Raw genomic sequence first — 26,668 nt, 5'->3', positions numbered from 1 at the left:
GTTTATTTTAATCTTTCTTCCTTTCTTTTTCTTTCCTTTTGGAAAACTGTGAAGTGAGAGTTAGGACATTTTGCTCTTAGAAGCAAGAATCATAGAGTATGAGAAAAGCTGCTGTTGGGGTAGTCAGACTGCTCTGCTGATCTAGAATGCACTGACTTTCCAGTTCTGTTGCTCTTGGTCTAAAACCCTTTTGAAGTAACCTGAACACAAGTTCCCTTGAGTCAGTTACAAATGTTCCATTAAAGTCACGAGAAAATAGAGAGGAAGAATCATAAAGCTAGTTAGAACTGATAATACTCTGTGTAGTGTTTTACCATTGGTTTTAGGAAACTCAAAGTATATATTATGCTAGCTTTTAGAAGGAAACTTTAATACAACCAGTAGTATGAGGGCTTCTCCTATTGCACGATGCTTATACAGCAAACTGCCAATGATGTAGAGGCTATCTGTGGTAGTAGGACACACAGAATATTCTGTATGTGTATGCATTTGTTCAGGATAGTCTAATAGATGGTAACTCTTCTATTAAACTCACCATGATAAAGTCTGCTTTGAAAACAATACATTTTAAATTAATACACAGAAGTCAAGATGGATAAGATCATATTGTGGAGTTTTCTGCTGTTTTTTTCTGGAAGTCAAGCTTCAAGAACTGTGGCTCAAAGAAATGCTGAGTTTGCAGTGGATCTTTATAAAGCTCTTTGTTTCTCTCACAAGAACAACATTATATTTTCCCCCCTTGGAACAACTGTGCTTCTTGGAATGGTCCAACTAGGTGCAAAAGGCAAAGCACAACAGCAGATTCTGCAAACCTTAAGGATGCAGGAATCCTCAACAGGTGAGCATCTTATGGGTCTATAGATATGGTCAGCTTTAGTTTAAGGACATCAGAGAGAAGCTCAAATCATTGAACATCAACAGGTGAAAAGCCGAGACAGTACCAAATTATGACCAACAGATAATTATAAATGTATGTTTTTTTATTCACTTCTGATTGATTCCTTTTAAGATATGTAGTAAAAAACTTTATTAAGAAATTAATGCTTATACAGAAATAAAATTCTCTGTATGTCTATGTTTTTCTCTGAACTGTTTGTATATTTCTACTTATTGATTTTAATATCATAGAATGGATTCAAAATAACATTGCACTTCATTTATTATTGTGGAAAGGGCATTATTTGCTCAATCCTTCTTCAGTAGTAGTTTCTCTTACTTCTCTCAGAAAAGGAATTCACTACTTCACCAAGAGACCATGAAAAACATCGTTTAATTTATGAGCTTGCTTAGTAGTTTTATAAAATGGTGGAAGGAAGCTCTTAAATACTCCGTCAAAAGTTTCTTAATGCGAGTGGTTGTTTTGGAGTCCCCCCAAAGTCCCATGTGGGCATCTGACATCAAATTTGAAGCATTTCCCTGGCCATCTGGCTTATGCCTTCAGTTCATAGTGGTCTCAGTATTAAGCTTTTTATATCACTGTCACATAGCATATCCCAAACATCAGAAGAGACATCTGGATTTTTATATCACTATCACATAGCATATCCTGAACATCAGAAGAGACATCTGGATTTTTGATTTGGGAGTTTAATTACTACAACCATAATTAATTTCAGTATATTTTCCTTAGCACAGATTATCTGTATTTAGGAATTTGTTTTCCTGAAAATATTGGCAGGGCATCCATTGCTCCATTTTCAATAAAAGCAATTTTGTACAGAAGTGCTATTGCTAATAAGTTAATTGAGTTTTCCTTTGTGAATAATGCATAATGACGATACTGTAGTCATCTTGATTAGTTTCAGCAAGTCCAAACACACCACTCTCAGAAATATTACATGGTAACCCTTTGAAAAGTAATATATTGCTTATGAATGCATGATTCTATGATAAGTTATCAAAATAGGCCTCTGAAATTAAATTTCAAGATGGATACATCTTGGAGGGAAACATACAAACATGCGTGTCTTCAGAATGGTAGGATGTGAACATAGAAATATTCACGGTAATAATAGTGAAGTACCTTCAAACATGATTGTAGTCCATCAGATACTGCTATGCATGTCCGATGCAAATTAGCATGCAATATCTATAATCACTCCATAAGATACATATACCTCTGCTGTGCAGATGAGAAAAACAAAACAAAAGGTTTGAGTATTTTGTCTGGTGCTCTTTCCCAAAACAATGCAAGACCCATAAGGGCAGTTTTATACTTTCCTTGTAAGAGTTTATATAGATGGCAAACCCGTGAGCATAATCTGCCAAAATAGTTCTGCCTTTCACACTTTAAGTGATGGAGAGACACATGTGGAGGGCCAATGATGAAGGCAAAGAAAGTTAAAAGGCAAAATAATGAAAATAAAGTCTGAAAAATAAAAGCAAGAAAAGAAGAGCTAAGAGAAGACACACAGTTAAGAGGCGAGAAAGTGTGAGATAGCGAATGACAAGTAGATGGAGAAATGTCTCCACAGTCTGGAGTGAGAGCAGTAAACAGAATTAGGAGTGGAGCAAAGACTGAGACAGCCAGCAGCAGGCAGTGCGGGCAGAAGTATGTGGAACCTGGAACAAAAGAAGACAAAATGAATCTTGTCATTATTTAAAATTGTTGTATTTTGTTCATCACATTTTCCCATTTTGATTTCTGTATCCATATATATATTCATGTGAGCATACCTGTGTGTGCATGTGCATGTGGCAGACAGAGGTTGATGTCATCTTACTTTTTGAGACAGGACCTGTCACTAACCTTGAAGCTAGACTATTTCACTAGACTGATTGGCCTGCAAGCCACAGGGATCCTCCCATCTTTATCAGTGCTGGGATTACAAGTACACACTGCAACACCAGCTTTTTTTAAATAAATATTTTTATTTTATAATTAATTTAATTTTACATATCAGCCACAGACTCCCTTGTCCTCCCTTCTCCTACCCCCTAGCCTTCCCCCCACAATCCACTCCCTCCATTCCCACCTCCTCCAAGGCAAGGTCTCCCCTGGGGAGTCAGCCCAGCCTGACAGATTCAGCTGAGGCAGGTCCAGTCCCTGCCTCCCTACACCAAGGCTGAGCAAAGTGTCTCAGCACAGGCCCTAGGTTCCAAAAAGCCAGCTCATGCACCAAGGACAGGTCCCGGTCCCACTGCCTGGGGGTCTCCTAAATAGTTCAAGCTAATCAACTGTCTCACTTATCCAGAGGGCCTTATCCAGTTCCATGGGGGCTCCTGAGCTATTGGTTCACAGTTCATGTGTTTCCACTAGTTTGGCAATTTGTCCCTGTGCTTTTTCCAATCATGGTCTCAATATCTCTTGCTCATATAATCCCCCCTCACTTGCCGATTGGACTCCTGGAGCTCCACCTAGGGCTTGGCTGTGGTTCTCTGCATCTGCTTCCATCAGTCACTGGATAAGAGTTCTATCATGACAGTTAGGGTGTTCAGCCATCTGATCACCAGAGTAGGTCTTTAATTGGATGTCAAGCATCAAACTCAGGTCCTCATGTTTATGCAACCAACATTTTTTGAGCCATCTCCTCAGCTTCAATTTTTGCTTTTTTAAAAAAAATGGTGTGTTGAAATATAATATAGCTTGATTCCTGCATATTTCTACATCTCCTTAGACTTAATTCCTCAGATGAATCTCATTAACTGACTTCACTGCTGGCTCTGCTCTTAATCCCTCAATAATTTTATTCTTTAAAAAGACTTATTATTTAAAATCATATGCATATATGTGTGGTTTGTGCATGAATGTAGGGGCCTAAAAATACTAGAAGAGAATATCAAATCCTCTGGAGATGAAGATATAGATTGTTGTTAAACACACAATGTGTTTGCTGGGAACAGAACTTGAGTCCTATGGAAGAAGAGCAAATATTCTTACTCACGAAGTCTTCTTTCTAGTCCTTCCTCCTGCACCACTGATTTATAAAATATGTTATTTGGTGAATCTTCAGTCTTGATTTTTCTTTCCTGCTACCAATGTGTGGTCCTTGCTGTATCATTCCACATTAATATCTGGCTTATTCTATAGGGCTCTAAAGATGCATATAACTGCTAGCATACTTGCAGCACTGTGGTTCCCAAGGTACAGAGTACTTACACGTTACCTAAGCATCAAAGTTTATGTCCAGAATATACATTCTTCACTGTGCTGAACACTTGATAATGCTCTGAAAAAAATGTAATCGATTAGTCAAAGGATGCATTGGAGATATTTCTATTTTATCATTGAGTCATGAAAAGAAAACCTGGGTCTGGGGTGCAGCTCAATATTAGATGGCCTGCCCAGCCTGCTTAGGGTACCAGGTTTAATGCCCAGCACTACAAACAAAGGAAAGAATACTTAGCAAGAATTTCAACTCTAGTTCTATAACAAAAATTCCTTGTGGTTTTGCCCAATCACATTACCTCTCAACTTTCCTTACATCTGTGAATATTACTATTAAAAACAGGGTTTTGATTAGGGGATTTGTGTGGATCATTTGTCTGAAATAATCCATAATTTCGGTCTATCAGTCTATTTGTGTTTGTGAGTGTACATGAATAGACATGAGGATTTGGAGACCAGAAGAAAGTGCTATTCTTCAAAGAGTTTTAAACTCTCTAAAATCTCTCTCTCTCTCTCTCTCTCTCTCTCTCTCTCTCTCTCTCTCTCTCTCTCTCTCTCTCCCTCCCTCTCCCTCTCCCTCTCCCTCTCCCTCTCCCTCCCCCCACCTATGTGTGTGTGTGTGTGTGTGTGTGTGTGTGTGTGTGTGTGTGTGTGTGTATGTGGGTAGGTGCACTTGTGTGCAGGTGCCTATGGAGGACAGAGGTGTTGGACACCATGTTCCTGGAGTAACAGATGGTGGTGAGCCACCTGACATGGGTGCTGAGAACTTCTCTGCAACAGTAACATGTGCTTGGAACCAGTGAACTATCTCTTCAGCATCCCACATCCCTCACATACACACTTTTTTTGTGATGATCTCGGACTGACCTGGAATTTGCCACTAAGATATCTGTACAGTGAGTCCCAAGGATCCATCTGTCTTTGCCTCCACAGTGCTGAGATCATAATCATGTGTCACCATACCCAGCATTTTTCTTTTCTTTTCTTTTTTAATGTTTGAATTTAGGGTCAGACTCAGGACTTAGGATTTAGTGGAAGGATGCCACTGACAGAGCTACCTCCCCAGGCCCTAGGTCTACTTTTGTTTGCGTGTCTGGATCACATGCACACATAATTCACCTTTGGATTCTTGACATCAGGAGAGCAGAACCAGTGCTAGAATTTTCAAACATTTTCTAGAGGGCTGCTATACTCAAACCGATTATCCCCATTATTGGTTCTCTTTGGTTCTATTTTAGGAAATTAAACAAGTTTTTTTTCTCATTGCTGATTAGGAGCCATGTATATGTATCCTTTTTGATTTGTGTAAATGAGGTCATTAACCTGTAATATATAATCAAGTTTATCAGCCCAATATTTTTGTAGTCTCCCCCAAACGTGTGGTACTTGGTGATAGTTTCCCATTGATCTAGGAGCCCAGTGATTTATTAAAGGTCAGCTCTTTGTCACAGGTTTTTAGACCTTAAGTATATGACATGATTCTATTTGCTCTGACAAATGAGGTACAGCTATTTTTTCTCTTCCTCTCTGTTTTCCCTACCACTCCTTTAAAGGTGTCCATAAATTATAAATGCCTGAAAATTACTTTATAATCATCCACTTTGTCTCTGTCATTAATTCTTTTGTATAAGCGTTTGTATTTTTACTGAGGAAGTCATCTCTGTAGCTGCCCAGTTGCTAATACATGCCATTTAAAGCTTTTTATAGCAGTGAACACCATGTTCCAGAATCTTTGCATAACCAAACAAAAGAGTATAACTTTCTCAATCTCTTTGTATAAAGAAGTCCAGGGTTTTCGGGAATCATAGAAGTCCTCAAGTCTAATAATATGAAATGTATTTTCATATTTAAAATCTTTTATGTATTTGTCTCTGTCTTCAGAGAACCTGAAGTTTCAAATATAGTGCAATGCATCTAGCCTGGCTCCTGTATAGATGGGAGGACTGTACCTTTTTTTTTTTTTTATTTTGCAATACAATTCAGTTCTACATATCAGCCACGGATTCCCTTGTTCTCCCCCCTCCCGTCCCCTCACCTTCCCCCCAGACCCCCCCCTCATTCCCATCTCCTTCAGGGCAAAGCCTTCCCCACAGACTGAGATCAACCTGGTAGACTCAGTCCAGGTAGGTCCAGTCCCCTCCTCCCAGGCCGAGCCAAGCAATCCTGCATAGGCCCCAGGTTTCAAACAGCCAACTCATGCAATGAGCACAGGACCCGGTCCCACTGCCTGGATGCCTCCCAAACAGATCAAGCCAATCAACTGTCTCACCCATTCAGAGGGCCTGATCCAGTGGGGGACCCCTCAGCCATTGGTTCATAGTTCATGTGTTTCCATTCATTTGGCTATTTGTCCCTGTGCTTTATCCAACCACACAACAGACTGCTGGCAATGGTCGAGAGACAGCCCAAACTGACCTACTCTGGTGATGGGATGGCCAAACACCTTAATTGTCATGCTAGAAACCTCATCCAACTACTGAGGGATCTGGATGCAGAGATCCATGACTAGGCCCTGGGTGGATCTCTGGGAGTCCAATTAGCGAGAATGAGGAGGGTTTATATGAGCGAGAATTGTTGAGACCAAGGTTGGACTGTACCTTTTTAAGAACTGCCAACCAAGGAGGTGTCAGGGACCAAAGTATCACTTCCAGTTAGGAGGGCAAGATGCAAAGCATGTGGAGGCAGCTCCCCAGTGTCAGCTCCATTATTCACACAAAAATTATGAGTACTAGTTTCGTAGTTAAATAGTGTGTACTCTCATACTTTATCTCCCTTAGATACTTTCAAAGAAGTTTTCTGTAATACTTGTTTTATGTGTGTGTGTGTGTGTGTGTGTGTGTGTGTGTGTGTGTGTGTGTGTGTGTATACATCCCTCTCTATGTGTGCTTTTGGAGATTAGATGTCTATGTCAGGTGACTTACTCTATTAATTATTATTGTTTAAGTCAGGTTCTCTCACTAAACCTAGAGTTCACCAACTTGTCTGTACTGGATGGACAGCAAGCCTCAGGCACTCTGCTGCCTCTGCCTACCCACTGTGGGTATGACAGGCATGAGATGACCTCCCCAGCTTTTATGCTGTGATTGAATTTGAGTCCTTTGTCTTGCACAGCAGGAACGTTACTGACTAAGCCATCTCCCCAGCTCCTCAACAATTCTACTCAATGAGTATGTTTTAATGGTGAGCTATTATTAAATGGAGATGAATCAAATACTATCAACTTTCAAGTTACACAAGTGGCATTTCAGTTTTTACTGAAAAATGTAACGAAAGCCCAGAAATAACATGTTATAGGAATCAGTTTCTGGCTTTATGACTGAGTTCTAGGATAAAGTCAGAGGTACATAAAAATGTTTGTAGCATTAGGAGATGCCTAAGAACTGATGGAAGGAATCATCCGAGTAGACAAGATTCAGAGCCATGTGTAGCACTAGGGTCAGAACCACTCAACAATAAATAATCATCTAGTGGTAATTATTTTAGCTGATTTTTTACCCAGTAGCTATTGTTTGGATGGCTACTTTGTTCCTGCAGACGGCCGAAATACATAGATTCCTGAATCTGAACAAATAGGCACTTCTGATTTTTATATAAGCCTAGTGATGATTATAGGGCTTTTCTTGTAAACCTTGAAAGCTGGACAGGTGCAGTTCTTCAACAAATAGCAATCTCTGGAAGTCGAAATGAAAGTAACATTGAAAAATTGTTCATTGGTGTCATATCTCCACTAATGCTCAACAGTTCCCTCTCAAAGGAAGGAGTCTTAAATGGAAATTTCCTGCTATTGAATGATCTAAATGTGATTAGAAAGTTGGGCCTACCTTCAGCCTGCATAAATTCATAATTTTGTTTCTGAAAAAATTAAATTCATATGGTCATTCTTTGTCCAGTATTATTGTTGATTTTTCTGCAAAATCCATATTTTATCGGAGGCGAATGTTCAAAATCTTTGTACTGATTTCCCATAGTTAGTTAGGTCTCAGCATGGAAGACGTGACATGATTAAATGTGGCCAAATTAAGAAGTTACTGTTTTCATGCTGTTCAACGTGTGAGTAGACATTATAATTATTTTGTAGGAGAGGAATTTTCTGTGCTGAAGTCACTCTTTTCGGCCATCTCAAAGAAGAAACAGGAATTTACATTTAATCTTGCCAGTGCCCTCTACCTTCAAGAAGGATTCATTGTGAAGGAAGCGTATCTCCATGGCAACAAGGAGCTTTTTCAGAGTGCTACCAAACTGGTGGATTTTCTGGATGCAAAGGCTTGTGCAGAGACAATAAGCACCTGGGTCGAAAGCAAAACAGATGGTAAAGTTTCCCATTTTCATAAAACTGCTATTTCCTGTTGGATTCATGGCTTTTAACATCCCCAACGTAAAGAATGGCTCAATATTTCCCGTTCTACTGTGGATCAAATGGATCAGATCTTCCATTTCATCTTACTGTTATTTAAATTAACACTAGATTATATAACCCAGAGAAACTCAGAACTGCTTTGAAAAATATATTGATTCATGCACCAATTTCAGACAGTCCCCTATTATTCATGGGGGAATTTTAGCAGTAATTTTTGTTCAAGTATTGATATTTTTTTTTCAGGTGTGGAAACAGGAGGCCTATCTTAGTTCAGGAATATATTAGATATGTCAATTCCAAATGTCACTTTTCCAAGTATACTGTAAATATTTTAGTTGATTATGTTAATGTTTAAAAATAATGCTAACAATCTTATCATAGATATGCTAATATAACCTTTAGAACCAATGCAGCAAAAATTACAAAGTCATTAAATAGAGGTTAAGGTCAAGATATATTTGAGTTCAAAGTTTAGAACATTGTGCACTTGGGTTCTTTTTAAACTTAGGCCACTACTACAATATTTCAGTTATTAGAAACTTGAATAACTATGTATGTGATATAATAGACATAAACCGAACCCTTAATACTATTTTTATTTGATTATGATTATGCTGAAGAAATTTATGATTGTGTGAGTTTCTACTTAAATCTTCATGGGCAGATTCAAACACAGATTTAAACACATTGAGATTGTGACTCAGTGGTGAGGATCAGAATGTACAGGAATGTGAAATAAGGAAACAATACTGTTATAAACAAGGAATTGCTTACTGCACAGAGAACTAAGGTGAGGAGAGATTGGTTGTTTTGAAGATGACAATCAGGCTAGCCACTGGTCACTGGTTGCAGCCATGAGAGTAATAAGCTTGGGTGGACCACTGATCTACTAAATCTGGTTGTCCTGATGGGCAACTTAGCCCTTAGGTCTGAATAAAACTGGTAAACATGCAGGAAAACATATTTCAATTCTCCTCTTCTTGTCTGAGGAGCAACTTATGGACATCATCTCAACAGAGAGTTCATTACTAGCTCTGTCCACTTTTTCCTAGAACACTGTCATTTCCTGTTTCCTGATGTTTCTGTTTGCACCCATTTCTTAGGGAAGTATTTACAAGTATTTCCTTTGGCTCACACTAGATGATACAATACCCTGTCAAAAATAGCTCTGTGCAAGACATTTTTGCTTTGGTCTGTTTTAGCCAGTTCCCTTGAATCACTACTTAATTTTTCTCCCTATTATTTTCTCTATTCTATTTATAGGAAAAATTAAAAATATGTTTTCTGAGGAAGAGTTTGGCCCCCTGACTCGTCTGGTCCTGGTAAATGCCATTTATTTCAAGGGGGACTGGAAACAGAAATTCAGAAAAGAAGACACAGAGATGTTAGATTTTAGCAAGAAAGATGGCTCAACCGTCAAGGTTCCAATGATGAAGGCTCTGTTCAGAACAAAATATGGTAATATGAGAAACTACATATATTAAACTGTGGATTTGATAACTGATAAACATATTTAATGAGTTTTATTTGTTTCAGGTTATTTTTCTGAGTCATTCATGAATTGCCAGGTTTTGGAATTGCCTTACAAGGCTGATGAGTTTAGTATGGTCCTCATCCTTCCCACAGAAGATGTGAGCATAGAAGAAGTGGAAAAACGAGTTACTGCTCATCACATCCGGAGATGGTTCACTGAGCTGCATGAGGAGGAAGTGGAAGTCAGCCTCCCTCGGTGGGTCCTCACACTTGTGAAGCAAGCACGTTATTCCACGAGCCATCTCCCAGTCTCTGAATTTATATTTTGGTACTAATGCTGTGTTTCTCTGGATTTGGTTTGGTTACTTTCATCCTTATATAATCGTGGGTTCCCTAAAGTCCATTATGTACACAACTGGATTTCAGATAATAGGATAGAGACCCACAGGGAGACATCAAGAGGTTTTAATTCCCTCCTCCCCCATTTAATGAGAACCCTCAATGTACAGGAGAGGGAATTAATGAGACAAATTCAGAGTAGTGACTAGAAACCAGGAGCAGGTCTATGTTAGCACAGGAGTTCAGATTTTCCTCAGGGTTTTTTTCTTTTCTTTCTTTTTTTTTTTCTTAATCTGTGTTAGACCTTTTTTAACCACGTTTACACATGGGAGCAAATTCCATGTGTAAGGCAAACAGACAATATTTCATATGCTAAATATTCTCTTTCGTGATAATTTAATTTACTATTTATCAAACCAGCATTTTTGTTGCCCATTCCTTTACTTTTAGTTGCTATTCTTTTTATAATTTCAGTTTAGGGTCAAGGTAGATGGGAGATGAAACACAACTATGATGAACAATGACTCACAGTGTATATATTGACCAAGATCATGGTTTGGAATTATAGTGGTATTACAGTTTAAGTAGAAGACAGAAAGAGTCAGCACATTAGCTTTGACCCAACTGGACCTGAGTTTAAATCATATCTCTTGTATATATCTTGACCATGAGCTTAGAAATCAAATTTCTTATGATTGCTTTCTTGTAGTTGGAAGTTTTCCTGTGTTCTGGCTGGCCGGTGGTAAAATGAAACTTTAGACTCACAAATATAGCATAGATAGAATATTTTCTTTAATTTTGCCAAACACAAATAGACTAGATATTGTAACTATAATTCTTGTTCAATAACTGTTCTATTATATGTAATTTTACTATGTTAAAGTTAAAACCTAACTTTTTGATTAGACAGAAAAGGGCAAGTGCTATGGGATATCTTTCTGTATGCTGTGAATATGTGTTGCTCAGATTGGTTGATAAATAAAACACTGATTGGCCAGTAGCCAGACAGGAAGTATAGGTGGGGTAAGCAGATGAGGAGAATTTGGGGAAGAGGAAGTCTGAGTCAGGAGTCACCAGCCAGACGCAGAGGAAGCAAGATGACAAGGCAGAACTGAGAAAAGGTACCAAGCTATGTGGTTAAACATAGATAAGAATTATGGGTTAAATTAAGTGTAAGAGCTAGTCAATAATAAGCCTGAGCTAATGGCCAAGCAGTTATAATTAATATAAGCTTCTCAGTGATTATTTTATAAAGGAACACGGCACTGAAGAGCTGGGTAGGACCAGAGAAACCTGACTACACTTTCTTCTATGACAATGCTGACTTCATAGGGTTTTTGTAGACATTAAAAACTGTGATCTATGTTAAGTGCCAACCATGGAAGTTCTGCTTCATTCCCCCTATTCTTGGCTGCAATAATTATGGATAATTAGATATTGGCCTCAGATTATGCTTTTATCAAATGAATGAATGCATTTCTATTTCTGTAGGTTTCACTGGACTATGGTATGAGCAGGACTATTATTTAAATGACTTTCTAGTGATAATTACACATTATTAGACATTGTAATAAGTCTTTAGTATTCTTGTCATTATCCTGAAATTGTTGGGCTATTATTCTAAAAATAGTAGGTATATTAGAACATATAGTTTCCACCTTTATTGCTATTCAGTTTAAAGAGTATGATAAAAAAGAGAATACTTTTAAAACAATCGTATTTAATTTTTTCCAATAGGAAATTACTAAGAATTTGAAAATAGCAGCATAAAATTGCAATTTTCATTAGCAATAGATTTTTAGTTTGCACAATCCCCACAATCCCTGTTACCTAGGGCTTAGAATGTCTAGCATATTCCAAAATACATTCTATTTTGCTACAAAATAATTTTAGCTTACTCCCACAGGGTATTCATTATTTTGAAGAATTACAGTGAAGAAATTTAATCAATATTCATCAATTAATATTATGCTTGAATTAGACTTATTTTCCTTCAAATTTCTAGCCCCCAACTTCAGCTTACATGTCAGATCCAAGGTCCTCAATCAGCTGTGTACATATCTTGAGGCAAGTGCCTGTCAAGGTACAGACATAGATATTGAGGTAGGAATTGTCAGGGAATGTCACTGAAAAGTAAACATGCATTTCCCCAGGAAGTCACGTTTTCTCCTTTTTAAAAAAGTTTGCTATCTCTTTTAAAAATGAAAAAAAAATTCTCTAGGCATTTATGAAATAATATTTAAATAATACTATGAGATTCAGTGCCTGTAGCTGTCTTGGAACCATGGAAGATCTACACCCAAGAGAAGCTCTGAGGTTTTCTGATTAGTGCCTTCTTCATGAGTGAAGGACTCAAGTAAGCTGGATGCTGAACTCTTAATTTATGACCTGATATCAAAAGCACTGTTCAGCTTTAGTAAGACGAATTGCTAAATGGTCTTATTAATAAAAAACCTGGAGCCAGATATGGGGATGAAAGCTGGAAGATCAGAAAAACAGTACAATCCACAACCAACCTCACCTTACCAATTCCTCAGCCTCCAGAATGAGACTTCCTGTTTACTCATGCCTTATATACCTTTCTGTGCCCTGCCATTTTCTTTACTTCCTAGTGCTGGGATTAAAGACGTGTATGCTTCCTAAATACTTGGTAGCAAAGGTATGAGATCTCAAGGGCCAGGATTAAAGGCATGTGCCACCACACCTGACCTCTTTGTCTAATTTGGTGGCTGGCTCTGTTCTCTGATCCCCAGATAAGTATTATTGGGGTGCACAAATAAAATATCACCACAAGCTCTCTCCCTGTTCTCACTTCTCTCCCCTGACCGGATACAGCTTGTCCATTTTACCCAGTTCCATTCCATGTTTATCCACATGAAGTTTCCACTTAGACATTAAGAATGTCCATAAAATGGATAGATTCATAGGAAATGTGAGATAAAGAGGAAGGATGGTGAGACATAAATGCTTCTCTGAACATCAGTAGCCAACAAGCTTCCTCTAGCAGTGCTGACTGCTGACTCCTGCTTGCTCATAGTATTGTGAGCATGTACCGGGGCACATCTTTGTCAGAAAATCTTGAATACAGAAAATTGCTAGAAGGAAGCTTCACACTTCTATCAAAGATGCTAAACAAAGAAAAAAACTGTTTTTCTTTTCTGGGAGGGGGGTAATTGTCACTTTAAAAATCATTCTATTCATCATTCCTACCAACAATATATCCAGGAAGCAAGTTATTACCAATGTGGAACCAATTAATGGAACTATATAAAAATGATGTGAGACATAAGAAAATGAAATTGGGTTGGTGAAAGCCAAAGATTCACAATATAATCTTTGCCAACCCACTCACGTCTTAAAAAAAAATTTCTTAGAAAATGTGCACAGTGTTTTAAGTCATTTTTGTTCATCTTTTTGAAACAGATTTAAAACGGAGCAAAAATTGGACTTCAAGGAAGCATTATATTCCTTAAATGTAACTGAGATATTCGGTGGTGGCTGTGACCTTACTGGAATAACAGGTATGATGTTGATAAGTAATTTTTATATTGTCATGTTGATTTGTTTTCTTGGAATTTTATTAGCAGCTGATCTTAAAATGAGAGAGCATCAGTCCCAGCAAGCATATACGTAGTGAATAAATGTCATAACTTGGATGAGCCTCCTATTAGTATGCACTGTATCTCCCAGGTATGAAATTTTCCTTGCTGTGGGATAATGCTTTTATACACTGGTTTAGTAAAATGCTGATTGGCCAGTAGCCAGGCAGGAAGTATAGGTGGGATAAACAGACAAGGAGAATTCTGGGAAGGGGAAGGCTGAGTCAGGAGACGCCAGCCTCCCATGCAGGGAGCAGCATGTAATATCACACAGGTAAAGCCATGGAACACATGGCTACATATAGATTAACAGAAATGAGCTGAGTTAAAGTGTAAGAACTAGTCAGTAGTTAACCTGAGCTAATGGCCAAGCAGTTTTAATTAACATAAGCCTGTGTGTGTTTATTTGTGTCCAAGTGGCTGTGGGACCAGTGGATGAGAGAGATTTGTCCTGACCACGGGCCAGGTGGGACACAGGAAAACTCCAGTTACATTTGCCCAATGAAATTCAGAAAGAATTTCATAAAGTTAGATAAACATTCTTGCCATACTTATAATAAAACTATGTAAGTGAAAACATTATGTAAGCTTCTACTCTGCCCTGTTTGTATTCCCTTCCTAATGATGGGAATCACACCTTGATGTCTGTCATTTAAGCTGGACGAATAAAACTCAGATGGACAATCTGTTGGTATTAAAGCATGCAAACCTTTGGATGATGTCCATGATCAGGAATCAGGAAGGTTACAGTGGACAGAGCTACCTGCAGAGGTCCTTGGGCTGACAGCAAAAAGAGATGGTTGTTCATGCTGGCATGTATCTATGGAATTATGCCTTGTTGGGTTCCTTGCTTCCACAGCTATGCCAGACATTCTTTTAGTTCTTCAGTCCTTGAAAAAAACTGATAACTGAAAAACAAATAACTGAAGAGAGCCATACACACTACACACACTTAAAAAAAATCAGCAGAATTGTGACGAGATAGGCTTGCCAGTCTATTTTTGTATCACCATATAACATATAGCAGAAATACTTTTTGAACTTTTATGTAAATATCTAGACATTGGGGAAGTATTTGTCCATTTGTTCCCTCACCAATCAGTTAGGTGCATGGGTGGGATGAATAACATCTCTGAGTGAAGGAAGTGGAATCCGTGCATAGGTGCCAGACAAAGTCGTTATCACCTTCACACATGACACAACTACTTGTTTCCACAGAGACATTAGATCTGACTTCTTACAAATCTCTACAGTACCGGCAGGAGCAGTCCACATTGAACACTCCAGTAAGATGCTATTTTAGTGTGCCCTGACCAAAGTCACCTCCACAACCCATAATCACCAAGCACTTTTCAAGCATTTCTTCCCCTTTACCTTCTTTCTCGCCCTAGGAATTTCACTCAGTGTACCTTAAGCATTTAAACAGCAACTCACCATTCAGACTCCAGCAATTTGTAGCTTCCATAAACCTTTTACAAGATGATTTATGAAAATACTTCCAAAATGCTTCATAAAATAATTTGTGCAAAAGAATAACTCCAAGCTGAGAATAAATGTCTAACATTTTCTGCCCTTTTTTCCCCTCTGGGGTTAGCTATTTGAATTATTTTAACGTTTTGGTCCTGCCTCATTGACTGAACACTAAAGCTGGTAGTTATCAGCATAAGCAATTCAATGTTATATTTGCTACTTTTCAGAGCAGTGACCAAATGCCTGCTGTAAACAAACAAAAGAGGATTCTGAATCAGAGGATTTAGCCTGGCGGTTTGGTCCTCTAGTCTTGGACTAGACAAATGACTGCAGAAACATTTGGTAGAGGATCTAATTTATCACATCGAAGACAAGAAGCAGAGAGAGGGATAAAGGCAGGAGTGGGGATACGATCCCCTAAAAACACAATGGCCAATTTCTTCCAGTATCTTCTACTTCCTACCTAGCTGAGGGCCAAGCTTCCAACACAGGAGACTTTGGGAAGGATACTTATCCAGGCCACAACATTTGCCATGCTTTCTTATTTTTGTATACTAAAATTTTACCAAAATGTAATGTGAACTAATCTAATATTAGTGGAACAATTTCTACAAGAAATAGATATTTTATGCTCACATAGTTCAATAATTTGGAATATAATATAGTTAAGACTACTGTCTCCACACAAGGACCTGCACACACACACACACACACACACACACACACAGAGAGAGAGAGAGAGAGAGAGAGAGAGAGAGAGAGAGAGAGAGAGAGAGAGAGAGAATAGATAGATAAAAATAAAACAATATTCAAATTTACTTAAACATCTAGAAAGCAATATTCTAGAGTTCGTAATTTAACAATTATAGACTTGTCTTTTCATGAATATTTAAAAGAAATGATAGCAAAGACAAAGATACCAATGAGTCTACAGAACTCTTGTTCATTATTCTAAGCTAGTGTGTCTCAGATTATTTGCCTAAGCTTTACTGCAGGGGTTATATTTATAAGACCAAACACCTCAGCCTAATGATCTAGGAGCCATTTGGACTAATTCCATTGCTAATCTGGGTGAAAATTTTCACCTCTCCCTTACCTGCCCAGGCTATTAAATCACTAACTATGTGCTTTATTTGTGAATCCTGTCTTACTTCAGGGAACTATTGATGAGAATTTGTCTAGGTGACTCACCCTGAGTCCTGTCTTACATATTGGAAAATCCACACTGAAACTTTGGCTTTCCCCTTTCTCCATGTTACAGGTTTCTGTCACTGAGCACACTCATGTCCATTGATTTAAGTGGTGTCTGTAGTAAACCAACTTTGTGCCAGATAGTTTTTAGGGCATGCCTCTCTTGACTCTGAAGAAGCTAGATATGTTTGGTCTTGCAAAGCTGACTTGACATGATGTTTACCTCATGACTTCACTTATTAAGAATTTCCTTGCAGGATACTGTGACAGAAACATTTCATATCGGTTTTACCCATGGGTGAAGAGGGGAACCCTCAGCACACACGCATAATAGAGCAAATGTAAGACACTGTCTTACACGGACACATTTATCCGGTTTTTAAAAAGCACAGCTCTGAAATGATTATTTGGACAGATGACACAAACTACTGTAGATGTATCCAACCTTCCCATCAAACAATAAACACAGAACCAATGCAAAGAAGAAAGCCAAGAGGTCAGAGCCAAGAGCCAAAACCTTACCCTTCCTCCTGCAGTGGTCCTACCTCTCCGAACCAGAGCTACCCCTGTGTTAAAGTCTTTATATAGAGTTCCTGTCCTGCCTTCTCATTGGTTGTAAACTCAACCACATGACCGCCTCCTCACAGCCTGTCTGTATAGGCCTCCAGGTTTTCCATGATTGGTATTAAGATTAAAGGCATGTGTATCCAATAATGGCTGTATCCCTGAACACACAGAGACTTACCCAGCTCTGCCTACTAAGTGCTGGAATTACAAGCGTACGCTACCACTGCCCTGCTTTCCTATGGCTTGCTAATAGCTCTGACCCCCGGGCAACTTTATTTATTAACATACAAATAACATTTTAATACAAATAAAATATCACCATAAACTACTTTAGACTTTTCTGACCTAACCAGTCTTGAAGGAAAATGGATTTCGTTTTAATGTCAGATCAGAACTGAATCTATAATTTAAAAGACAAGTTGGCTTTGAGGTTGATCTTTCAATCTTTCTGTAGATTGTGGCAAAGTGAAAAGCCCCCTCTGTCCATTCAAATCTCCCTCATAGTGGAGTATCTGATTAGAGGGTTACACTTTCAGTCTTCACCTTTTATGTCTGGGCAAACTTGTCCTATCTGTCTATCTTTTCATGAATTCCATAGTTAAACCTAAGCACGCTTATCTCCAGAAAACTGGCTACATTAGAGAGAGTTCATTTGTTCAATCAGGGTTTCTGTATATTTGAACATGTAATTATTTGAGGTCCTAATAGTAATGGCTTTGATTTTAACTGTCAAATAATCCTTTATGTTTTCGTCAGATTCATCTGAAGTCTATGTCTCCAGGGTCATGCAGAAAGTTTTCTTGGAGGTAAATGAAGACGGAAGCGAAGCTGCAACATCCACAGGTGAAACAAACGACTTCTTGAGAAATGACGAGGATGGTGGGCAGGGTGGAGGCTTAGGGTTGTTCTGCCACATTTGGACCTTTATTTTATCTTCTTCTGTATAGAGATAGGAAGAAAATGGTGCTTGTGTATGTTGTACATACATCTTTTCCTCTATGCATAACACAAAAGAAAATGATTTGATTAGCAGTTCAACTTCATCTATTGATATTTTCTTCTGTGCAAATTGTAAGCACTACCAATTAGCAGATAGCGTCTGGGGAAAAAAATATCAGGACTCAACTATGATATCCTTGTGGTTAAGAGTGCTCAGTATCACTTTCTTCTTTAATTTCATTCTTAATTATATTAACTTAGTGATCACCTTTCTAATTTGATTCTTGTTATTATCTCAGTAGTAGTGGCTCAAAAACTTAGCTGCATATTAGAGTCATCTGGGTAGTTTAAAAGAATTCAGTCTGTATTGCTGTAGATGAGATCCAAGCTCTAAGATTTCCTTAAATTTCCCGAAGTGATCCCAATTCACAACCTAGGAGAGGAAGCCCTGACTTAGGACTTACAGGCTGCCCTAAATACCACACATACAGTAGATAGACTAGCAGCAAGAGCTTTACCTAGGAATTTATTAAAAGGGCCAAATTTCAAGTCTTATTCCAGACTTACTCAGTCAGATTCTAGCTGTCTGAACTCACTAGTTGGTTTGAAAGGACATTGAAGGTTAAGAATAACCTCTCTTCTGCACTTCATTGAATAAATGTTATTTTGAATAGTAACTTCGCTGTATGTAAATAAAGCTTGGAAAAACAATTGGTGGAAAGCCTTGAAATCAACTAGAAACAAACAAACAAAGAATTAGTGGCTCTCATGTTACTCTATGTTAATTCCCTAATACTGTTTGGATTTAAAGCATTAACCAATGCTTTAAAAATGTGCATCATTTAAAGGGTATTGTTGAAAAACACTCCCAAATTCTATCTATCTATCTATCTATCTATCTATCTATCTATCTATCTATCTATCTATCTATTATCTATCTATCTATCTATCTATCTATCTATCTATTTTCATTTTACACACCAACCACAGTTTCTCCTCCCATTCCTTTCTCCCGTTTTCCCCCACCCCCCAACCACTCCTCCAAAATGGTAAAGGCTCCCATGGGGAGTCAGAAAAGCCTGGTATATTCAGATGAGGGAGGACCAAGCCTCTCTCCCCTGTATCAAGAGTAAGCAAGGCATCCCATCATAGGGAAAGGGCTCAAAAAAAACCAGCTCATGCACCAGTGACAGATCCGGATCCCACTGCCAGGGGCCCCTCAAACAGAGCAAGCTACACAACTGTTTTCCACATGTAAAGGGCCTAGTTTGGTCCCATGTAGACTCCATAGCTGTCAGTCTAGAGTTTGTGAGTTTCCACGAGCTTGGTTCAGTTGTCTGTGTAGATTTCCCTCTCATGATCTTGACCCCTCCTTACTCACATAATCCCTCCTCCCTCTCTTCAACTGGATTCCCAGAGTTCAGCCTGGTGCTTGGTTGTGGATCTCTGCATCTGCTTCCATCAGTTACTGGATGAAGGCTCTATGATGACAGGGTATTCCCCAGTCTGATTACAGGGGAAGGCCAGTTCAGGCTCCATCTCCACTATTGCTAGTAGTCTTAGCTGGGGTCATTCTTGTGGATTCCTGGGAATTTCCCTAGTACCAGGTTTCTCCCTAACCCCATAATGGCTCCTTCTATCAAGATATCTCTTTCATTATTCTCTCCCTCCACCTTTCCCCCTCTGTCCTTCCCACAGCTCGACCTTCCCATTCCCTCGTGTTATTTTATAGTGATGCATAGTACCATGGATTTTGACATCTAGGTGGGACACACTGGGCTATCATTACCATTCTGCTATCTCTTGAAGGAAGTTGCATTGCTCTGTTCAAGAAACAGAGGTTGCAGAAGATGGACTCTCTTAGTCCTTGGAGAAACCAGAGTTATATATTCAGATGAGGTTAACGGCTCATGAACACAAAATTTCATCTGCGTTTACACAATACTGAATGAGTTCCCATCCATTAGTGAACAATCATCTAATTATATTAGTGAAGGAGAAGCTCCTGAGATGTAATGTCACTTGCCTGGGGTCATGCTGTTAACTGACAGAATTTGAACTGATATCAGCTTCCCTGATTTTAAGCTCAAAGCCATTTTGCTATTGCACAGTGCCTCTCACTGTGAGGCTAGCATTCTCCAGGAGGAGGATTATGCACTCATTAGGAGAGGGTAATAGGAGTCAGCAGATATCCTGATGAATCATGCCCCAGAATAGCCTCAGAATCTGACTTTGAAGGATGTACTCTGGGTGTTATTCACGAACAAGCTAGGAACAAAAAAAGTTTTCACTGAAAATGAAAATGGGAGCAAAACTGACTTTACTTTTCTGATTTATCTCAGTAATTCAGATGTGAACTTATATCCACTGGCAATTTGGGTGGCATTGTTATGGTTATTATGTACGGAAGAGTGGCATTCATGTCATTTTTGTAAGATTGTATTTCATTGTTTTTTTCAATTTTGACCAATGCATGTTGATTCCCCGCCCCCCTTGGGCCTGAACAAAATTTTACAGGGACATTGAAAGTAAGATACAATTTACATTAGGCTAGAAATGTACTTCAGAGACCAGGGCATCAAATGGGAGCTTCTCAGGAATTGCCATTCTCAGACCTCACTCTAGCCTACTCAGTCAGATCTGAGATGAATAGAACCTGAGATGAGTGCAAAAATGTTTAATCTAGGAAAAAACTTTATCTGACCACTGAAATTTCCCACACTATTGACAAATGCCACATAAGCTAAAATAATGTGAATTATTATAATAAGTAATTGTAACTCAGCAAGTATCTGTTCCTAGTTTTATGATAAAAGTCATATACACGTATATAATGTATATATACAAAATGTATATATAAATGTATAATATATAAATTTTAAAAGCTCTGAGCTCACAGAATAGTTCTGGAAATATAATGTAGGTAGTTTTGAACCCAGATGAGATTCTCACAGCTTGAAGTATGGCAATAAAGTGCAAACATGTCTGGAAAGGAATTAAAAGGTGAAGCATTTTAAGAACAGATAATGCAATATAAATAATGGGCAGAAAATTACTATTGAAAATATGACATTTTTCATTGCTTCCACTAAATTGAATCTAGTATTTGGTGTTCTTCCTCATTGAACACAAATGTGAAGTCAGAATGAATTCATGAATGGTCAAATATTTAGTCCCGTGCACAGTAACTGAAAAGTAATTACAAATTTCTTTGCCTTTAGGATATATTATATCAAGATCCATTTGTCTGTGAAAGCTATTGCAATATATTTTTTTTATGGATCTCTTGAGTGTGAACATTGAAATGACTGCTCTCTCTGTTTCATAGGCATCAACATCCCTGCGATCATGAGTTTGACTCAAACTCAATTTCGAGCAAATCATCCATTTCTGTTTATTATGAAGCACACCCAAACAGGTACCTCTTTTTAAAATTTCTTAGCAGGTAGTATTAAATTAAGCTGTCAGCTGTTACACACATATCTGAAGTCATGTTTTCTTTCAATAGGCGTTTGCTCTTTGTATTTTGTACTCCGGTTGTGGTATTGTAAGATATGAGGAGAGTTTGAGATAGGGTAGCGCTAACATGGCTTCTGGCACAACTGTTCCATATGTTCAGCTAGCATCACTTCCAGCGGTTATTTGACTAATAGGGACTTAGAGACTCAGAGATAGAAGAGTTAGCTTGCGTCATACCATACAATTAAAGATTGGTAAAGTGACAAATGAGGTTAACGTGCTGTGATGCCACAATGGAGGTGGAAACTGGGAATTGTGGAGTTATGTAAAGAGTGGCTCATAGAGGCTCTGAGAAGCAAGGTGGGACCAAACGTCACTTCAGACCTCCAGAGAATTCAGTGAGGCATAAAAGGGGGTATGATGGTACAGTTGGCTGTGTGACATAATGTCGGAATATGGAAATCCAGATTGTTCTGATAGATTGTCACCACTTGCTCTTATGAAAATATCTGCCAGAGTGTGAAAACACTGCAGAAGTCATCTTTAGGGCATCCTTAGGATTCTAACAACAATATCCTGTGAGAGTCACAAAACACAGAAGAGCAGAGGGTATTTTATTCGGCCTAGAGTATACTAGAAAGCTTTGGAGGAAATGCCAGTTCCTCTACACTCTGTGACTGAGGACATGGTGGCAGATCTCTGCTCACATTCCAGCTCCATTAACAAGTCAGCTCATGTTGCTCATCTATTTTAAGTTGTATTTTCCTGTTAAGTTAGAAAAGAAATCAATATTTAAAAAATAACCTAAAAGAATACATAAAGCTTATAACATGTTTCCTAGTACACAGTAGGCTCACACTAAAAATGTATCAATAAACATAAATAGCAATAAGTGAAGGACAAATAACTGTAAAGTTTCTGTAAACTGGTTCATAAGGAAAAGAGGCACAGTTAATCTGAGACTCTGAATTTGTTAGATTAACTAAAGGTTGTGTTACCGGCACATTTTTTATTAAGAATTTTTTTTATTCATTTTCCATACCAATCACAGATCCCCCTCTTCCCTCCTCCCACCTTGTCTGCCTCCCCCGACACCAACCTGCCCCTCATTCCCTCCTACAAGAATGTAAGGTCTCCCATGGCGAGTCAGCAGAGCCTGGTACATTCAGTAGAGGCAGGTCCAAGCCCCTCTCCGATGGTTGAGCTACTGGCACTCTTAAGGGATACACTAGTCTCTTTGTCTAACTCTAATACTAATATTAATATTAGTCTAATACAAATACTAATACTGATATGAGTATTAATACTAATGTCTAATACTAATATCAGTGTAAGTATTGAAATAGCTTTAAAATCACTGAGATTGTATTAAGACAATTTCAATCCTGATAGTAGATGTCATTATTAAAATATATTCTGAATATGCTATTTAATCTATATAACTTTAACCATTGAACAATCTTCATTTTTTATAATTGGTATATCTAATTATTGAGTATGGACAACAGCAATAAATGAGTCTACACTGGGCAATAGTGTATATGTAAATGACATTTAGAATCATTATGTTTCCCTAGTTGATGATTTGTTCTAAGACAGCGTAATTTCATAATTTCATCTTGTATGACAGTAGTGAAAATTTAAAACCCAAAATGATCCATATACTTGTTTATTTGTGATAATGTTTAACAATTAAACCTTAGCAACAATTTCTATGATTATTATTGCAACGAGTCCTTCTAAAGCAGAGTTACTCCTTTAAAGTATTACTTAATATAAACGAAACCTCATATATTAGGAGGTGTGAATTGTGATATAAAACTTAGAATAGGGGCTGAAGAGAGTGTTCAGTTATAGAGAGCAGTGGATGCTCTTGTAGAGAAGCTGGGATCAGTTCCCAGCATACACGTGGTGGCTCACAATTATCTTTAAATCCAATTCCCGGGGACCACACACCCTTTTCTGGCCTCATACACACACCACGCACACACAGTACACATATATACATGCAGATAAACACTAACACACATAAAAGAAAACTTTTTAAAATCTTTAAAAATTAGGAAGAGTTAGTATCTTAAAGCAGTATGCATTTTGTGATTTATTTATTTTTCTCTCATAAATGAGAATAACATGTTGACTTAGACAACCATAAAATGGCTTTAAGCTTTAACCAAAGTATGTATATGCAGCTGACAGTTTCTCAAGTATGGAGGCAGATGACTTTAGGTTTGTACAACTATTTTTTAATCTGTATTTAAATTTTTATTTTTATCACATACTCCTCGTAAAAATTCTTTATGTTATTTGGATTTTCATACTAACGAGTTGGATATTTATCTTGAACTGTTAAAGTTACAGGAGATAAAGAACTCACTTGCTTTTCAAAGCTGAGGGAGCAGAACAGTTCTATAGACTTCCAGACAAAAATTGAGAAGGATGGTACATGAAATGCACATTTCTGAGGAAGTAGTGAGTCATAATTTTCAAGCTGACAGTACTCCTCAAACAAAATTTATTGCATTCAGAATTCTTCACTCGAGCTGAAAGAATAAGCAACTTGAATAATATTTATGAATAAATCTTGGAATCTAACCATATGTTTGGGCAATGCTGTGGATTTTAGTGTTAGGAGTTATAAATTCCATCTGATGGAGAGCTGGAATAAACATTTTAGTTAAATGGAGAGGACACTTAAGTAAGAAGGAAAGAAAACATAAGTGGTATTGACTCTTGTTCCTGCCCTGCTCTTGCATTGGTCTTTTGTTAAGGGACATTTCACTAACCCTCAGAACTTCGTAGACTCAATTCAAAGTATGATTCTCTATGGTGAAATGAACAGATGGGGAACACCAGGACAAATATTGCTTGTGAAATGTTGTACACTGCCATGTTTAAATTTTAAATGATGTTTTTTACCTATAAAAGTGACTTAAAGAATTCCTCCCAATTTCTGAGAAGTATTTTATGCCAGAGCATTATGAAGACACAAGTCACTGGTGCTTCCTACTGTGACTAAATGCATTATTCATCCTGGGAAAGGTGTATCCTTGTCTAGCAGAAAACTAGGTGTTTATTTTCTTTTTTTCTGACATAGTTTTGAAATTTTGAGGAAAAATATAAAGAAAAACATCAGTTTAAGATTATAGCTCCATCCCTGTTATTGACACTCCTAATACTGTGTCTATCCCTTTTTGAGATATAATAGTATTTCTTGCTTCCCTTTCCTCCCTCCAAACCTACTCATTTACCCCTCCTCGCTCTCCCTCAAATTCATGTCTGTATCTTAATTGAATGGCAAGGAGTTAACTAAGCATAGGACCTTCCTGCTGTTGTTTCAAATATATCTAACTGCATTAATTAGCTCTAACTGAAGCAAAAATTATTTTACAACTTTTTAAAATTAACCTTCCTTATACCTGCAATTAAGAGTTTATGGCAGTTGTCATTGACCCTCCTCCACTTCCCTTTCCCGGGTGAAATGCAAGGTGAATAGTTTTGACGCAACATTAATTCCTAGTCTGTTCTCTAGTTCTTTTATCCATGTCACTGCCGAACAGAGAATGGCTGAAAACAGGTGTTTGCACTTGTGTTTGATACAATATCATTTTGCTGAGCACTTGAAAGTACTAGTGATATGAAAATATTGTCTTTAGCAGTGAAGTATGCTTTGATTCAGAGCAGAAGGAGATTTGGGAAACTGCACTGTTAACCCTGAGGCTGTTATTCTGTGCATAAAAAGATGGATGCCAGTTCTTCTGACTTGAGGCTGCACTGTGCTCATCACCATTTTATTATGCTGTGATTGCCTGGTTGGGTTCTATATTTAGAAAAACTCTCTCAGGAAAAACAAGACTAATGCATTTTCCATGACAAACTGTTGTAGGATTTTATTTACTTTTCAAACTACCAAAAATGATTAATAATGATCTAAGTGTTTTAGACAAAGAGGGAGGGTCTTGCTGCCAGACTTCAGCTGTAGAGAAAAATGAGTAAAGAACTGTTAAATCATGAAGAAAATAATTATTGTCTTCTTCTCCAGAAATTTCTAAATCATTTTTTTCTTTTGTTCTAGAGTCAATTTTATTTATGGGAAGGGTGACTGATCCTGATATCCAAACAGTGAAGGGGAGAGATTTAGATTCACTGTGAATAAAAATCATGGTCTCCAAATACAACACTTGGAAAATGGATGATTGGTGAAATGTCATCATTTTGAAAAATTTCTAACATTGTTCTGATTAAAACTGTGCCTATAAAATAACTGAAGATGGATATAAATCTTTTTCTTTTGATGTTTTTCTAAAGCACTGAGATTATATAAAACATAAACAAATCCTAAATTGTTTAAAAATTCTAAGATTTTTTCCATATCAAATTTATGTGGCCTGATAGTTCCCTTGGTAAAGTGCTTGTCTTACAAGCATGAGAACCTAAGTTCAATCCAGAACTCAGGTTAAAAAAAAAAAAAAGCGAAAAATAGCCAAATGTCATGGTGTGCTTGTATTGTAGCATTGGGGAGGTAGAGCCAGGCTTTTCCCTGAGATTCACTGAGAAGTCATTAACCTACTCATGAAGCACTAAGCCACTGAGAAACCTGTCTCAACAACAACAGAAAAGGTAGATGGTGTCTATAGAATGTCTCACTAGGTGCTCCTCTGTCTCCATATGCATGTGCTAAATACATATGCACACATACACAGAAATGTACACCCTCCCCCACAAAAACATGCGCACACACACACACATATACACACAAAAATATATGTAGGATACCTAATGCAAAGACTGAACTCTCAGATTCCCATTCATGATAATTTTATCTAGACCTTAGAGGGGTAAAATCAGAAAGAGTACACATGGTGGATCCCTCTCTAGCGTGTGATATAGAGACCCAGGGTCTGTGACAGTGTAGGAGTTTTGTGTATTTTACTAATCTTGTTATTCCACATATCTGTCCTTTTAATAGCATGTGAAATTTATTATCACTTTTCCTACTGATTTATTCTATAGCTATATGTGGAAGTGAGAAATGCTGAGAACTTTGAAAAATCGTCTTAGTTTTTTAGATAAAAATGGCAACCAAAATAATGTTATTAGAGAGGATGTCCTTCCATAATTTTTGAATATCTAGCAAAAGTAGCATTAGAACCAAGATTGCCCTCC

At 37.8% G+C, this 26,668-nt stretch overlaps 1 protein-coding gene across 1 annotated transcript; it reads left to right on the top strand.

Annotated features, from left to right (window-relative positions):
* The first annotated feature begins 591 nt into the window (after positions 1-591).
* Positions 592-25,654, top strand: Serpini2 (serpin family I member 2). Its single transcript, XM_052732170.1, has 8 exons — positions 592-838; positions 8,187-8,417; positions 9,729-9,923; positions 10,002-10,194; positions 13,701-13,798; positions 17,861-17,947; positions 21,372-21,461; positions 25,578-25,654. Exons 1-8 carry the CDS (start codon positions 592-594, stop codon positions 25,652-25,654), a joined length of 1,218 nt encoding a protein of 405 aa, XP_052588130.1.
* The last annotated feature ends 1,014 nt before the right edge of the window (positions 25,655-26,668 follow it).

This window comes from Peromyscus californicus, unplaced genomic scaffold, assembly GCF_007827085.1.
Source record: "Peromyscus californicus insignis strain IS unplaced genomic scaffold, ASM782708v3 Scaffold_9__1_contigs__length_137607984, whole genome shotgun sequence".
NCBI classification, from domain to species: Eukaryota; Metazoa; Chordata; class Mammalia; order Rodentia; family Cricetidae; genus Peromyscus; species Peromyscus californicus.
This window is presented reverse-complemented; position numbering and strand designations above follow the sequence as displayed.

Excerpts from the sequence above, each read along its gene's own strand:
- Serpini2 (XM_052732170.1), top strand. The coding sequence starts at position 592 with ATGGATAAGATCATATTGTGGAGTTTTCTGCTGTTTTTTTCTGGAAGT. Across the intron at positions 10,195-13,700 it reads GTGGAAGTCAGCCTCCCTCG|ATTTAAAACGGAGCAAAAAT; the intron begins GTGGGTCCTCAC and ends TTTTTGAAACAG. Across the intron at positions 21,462-25,577 it reads TATGAAGCACACCCAAACAG|AGTCAATTTTATTTATGGGA; the intron begins GTACCTCTTTTT and ends CTTTTGTTCTAG.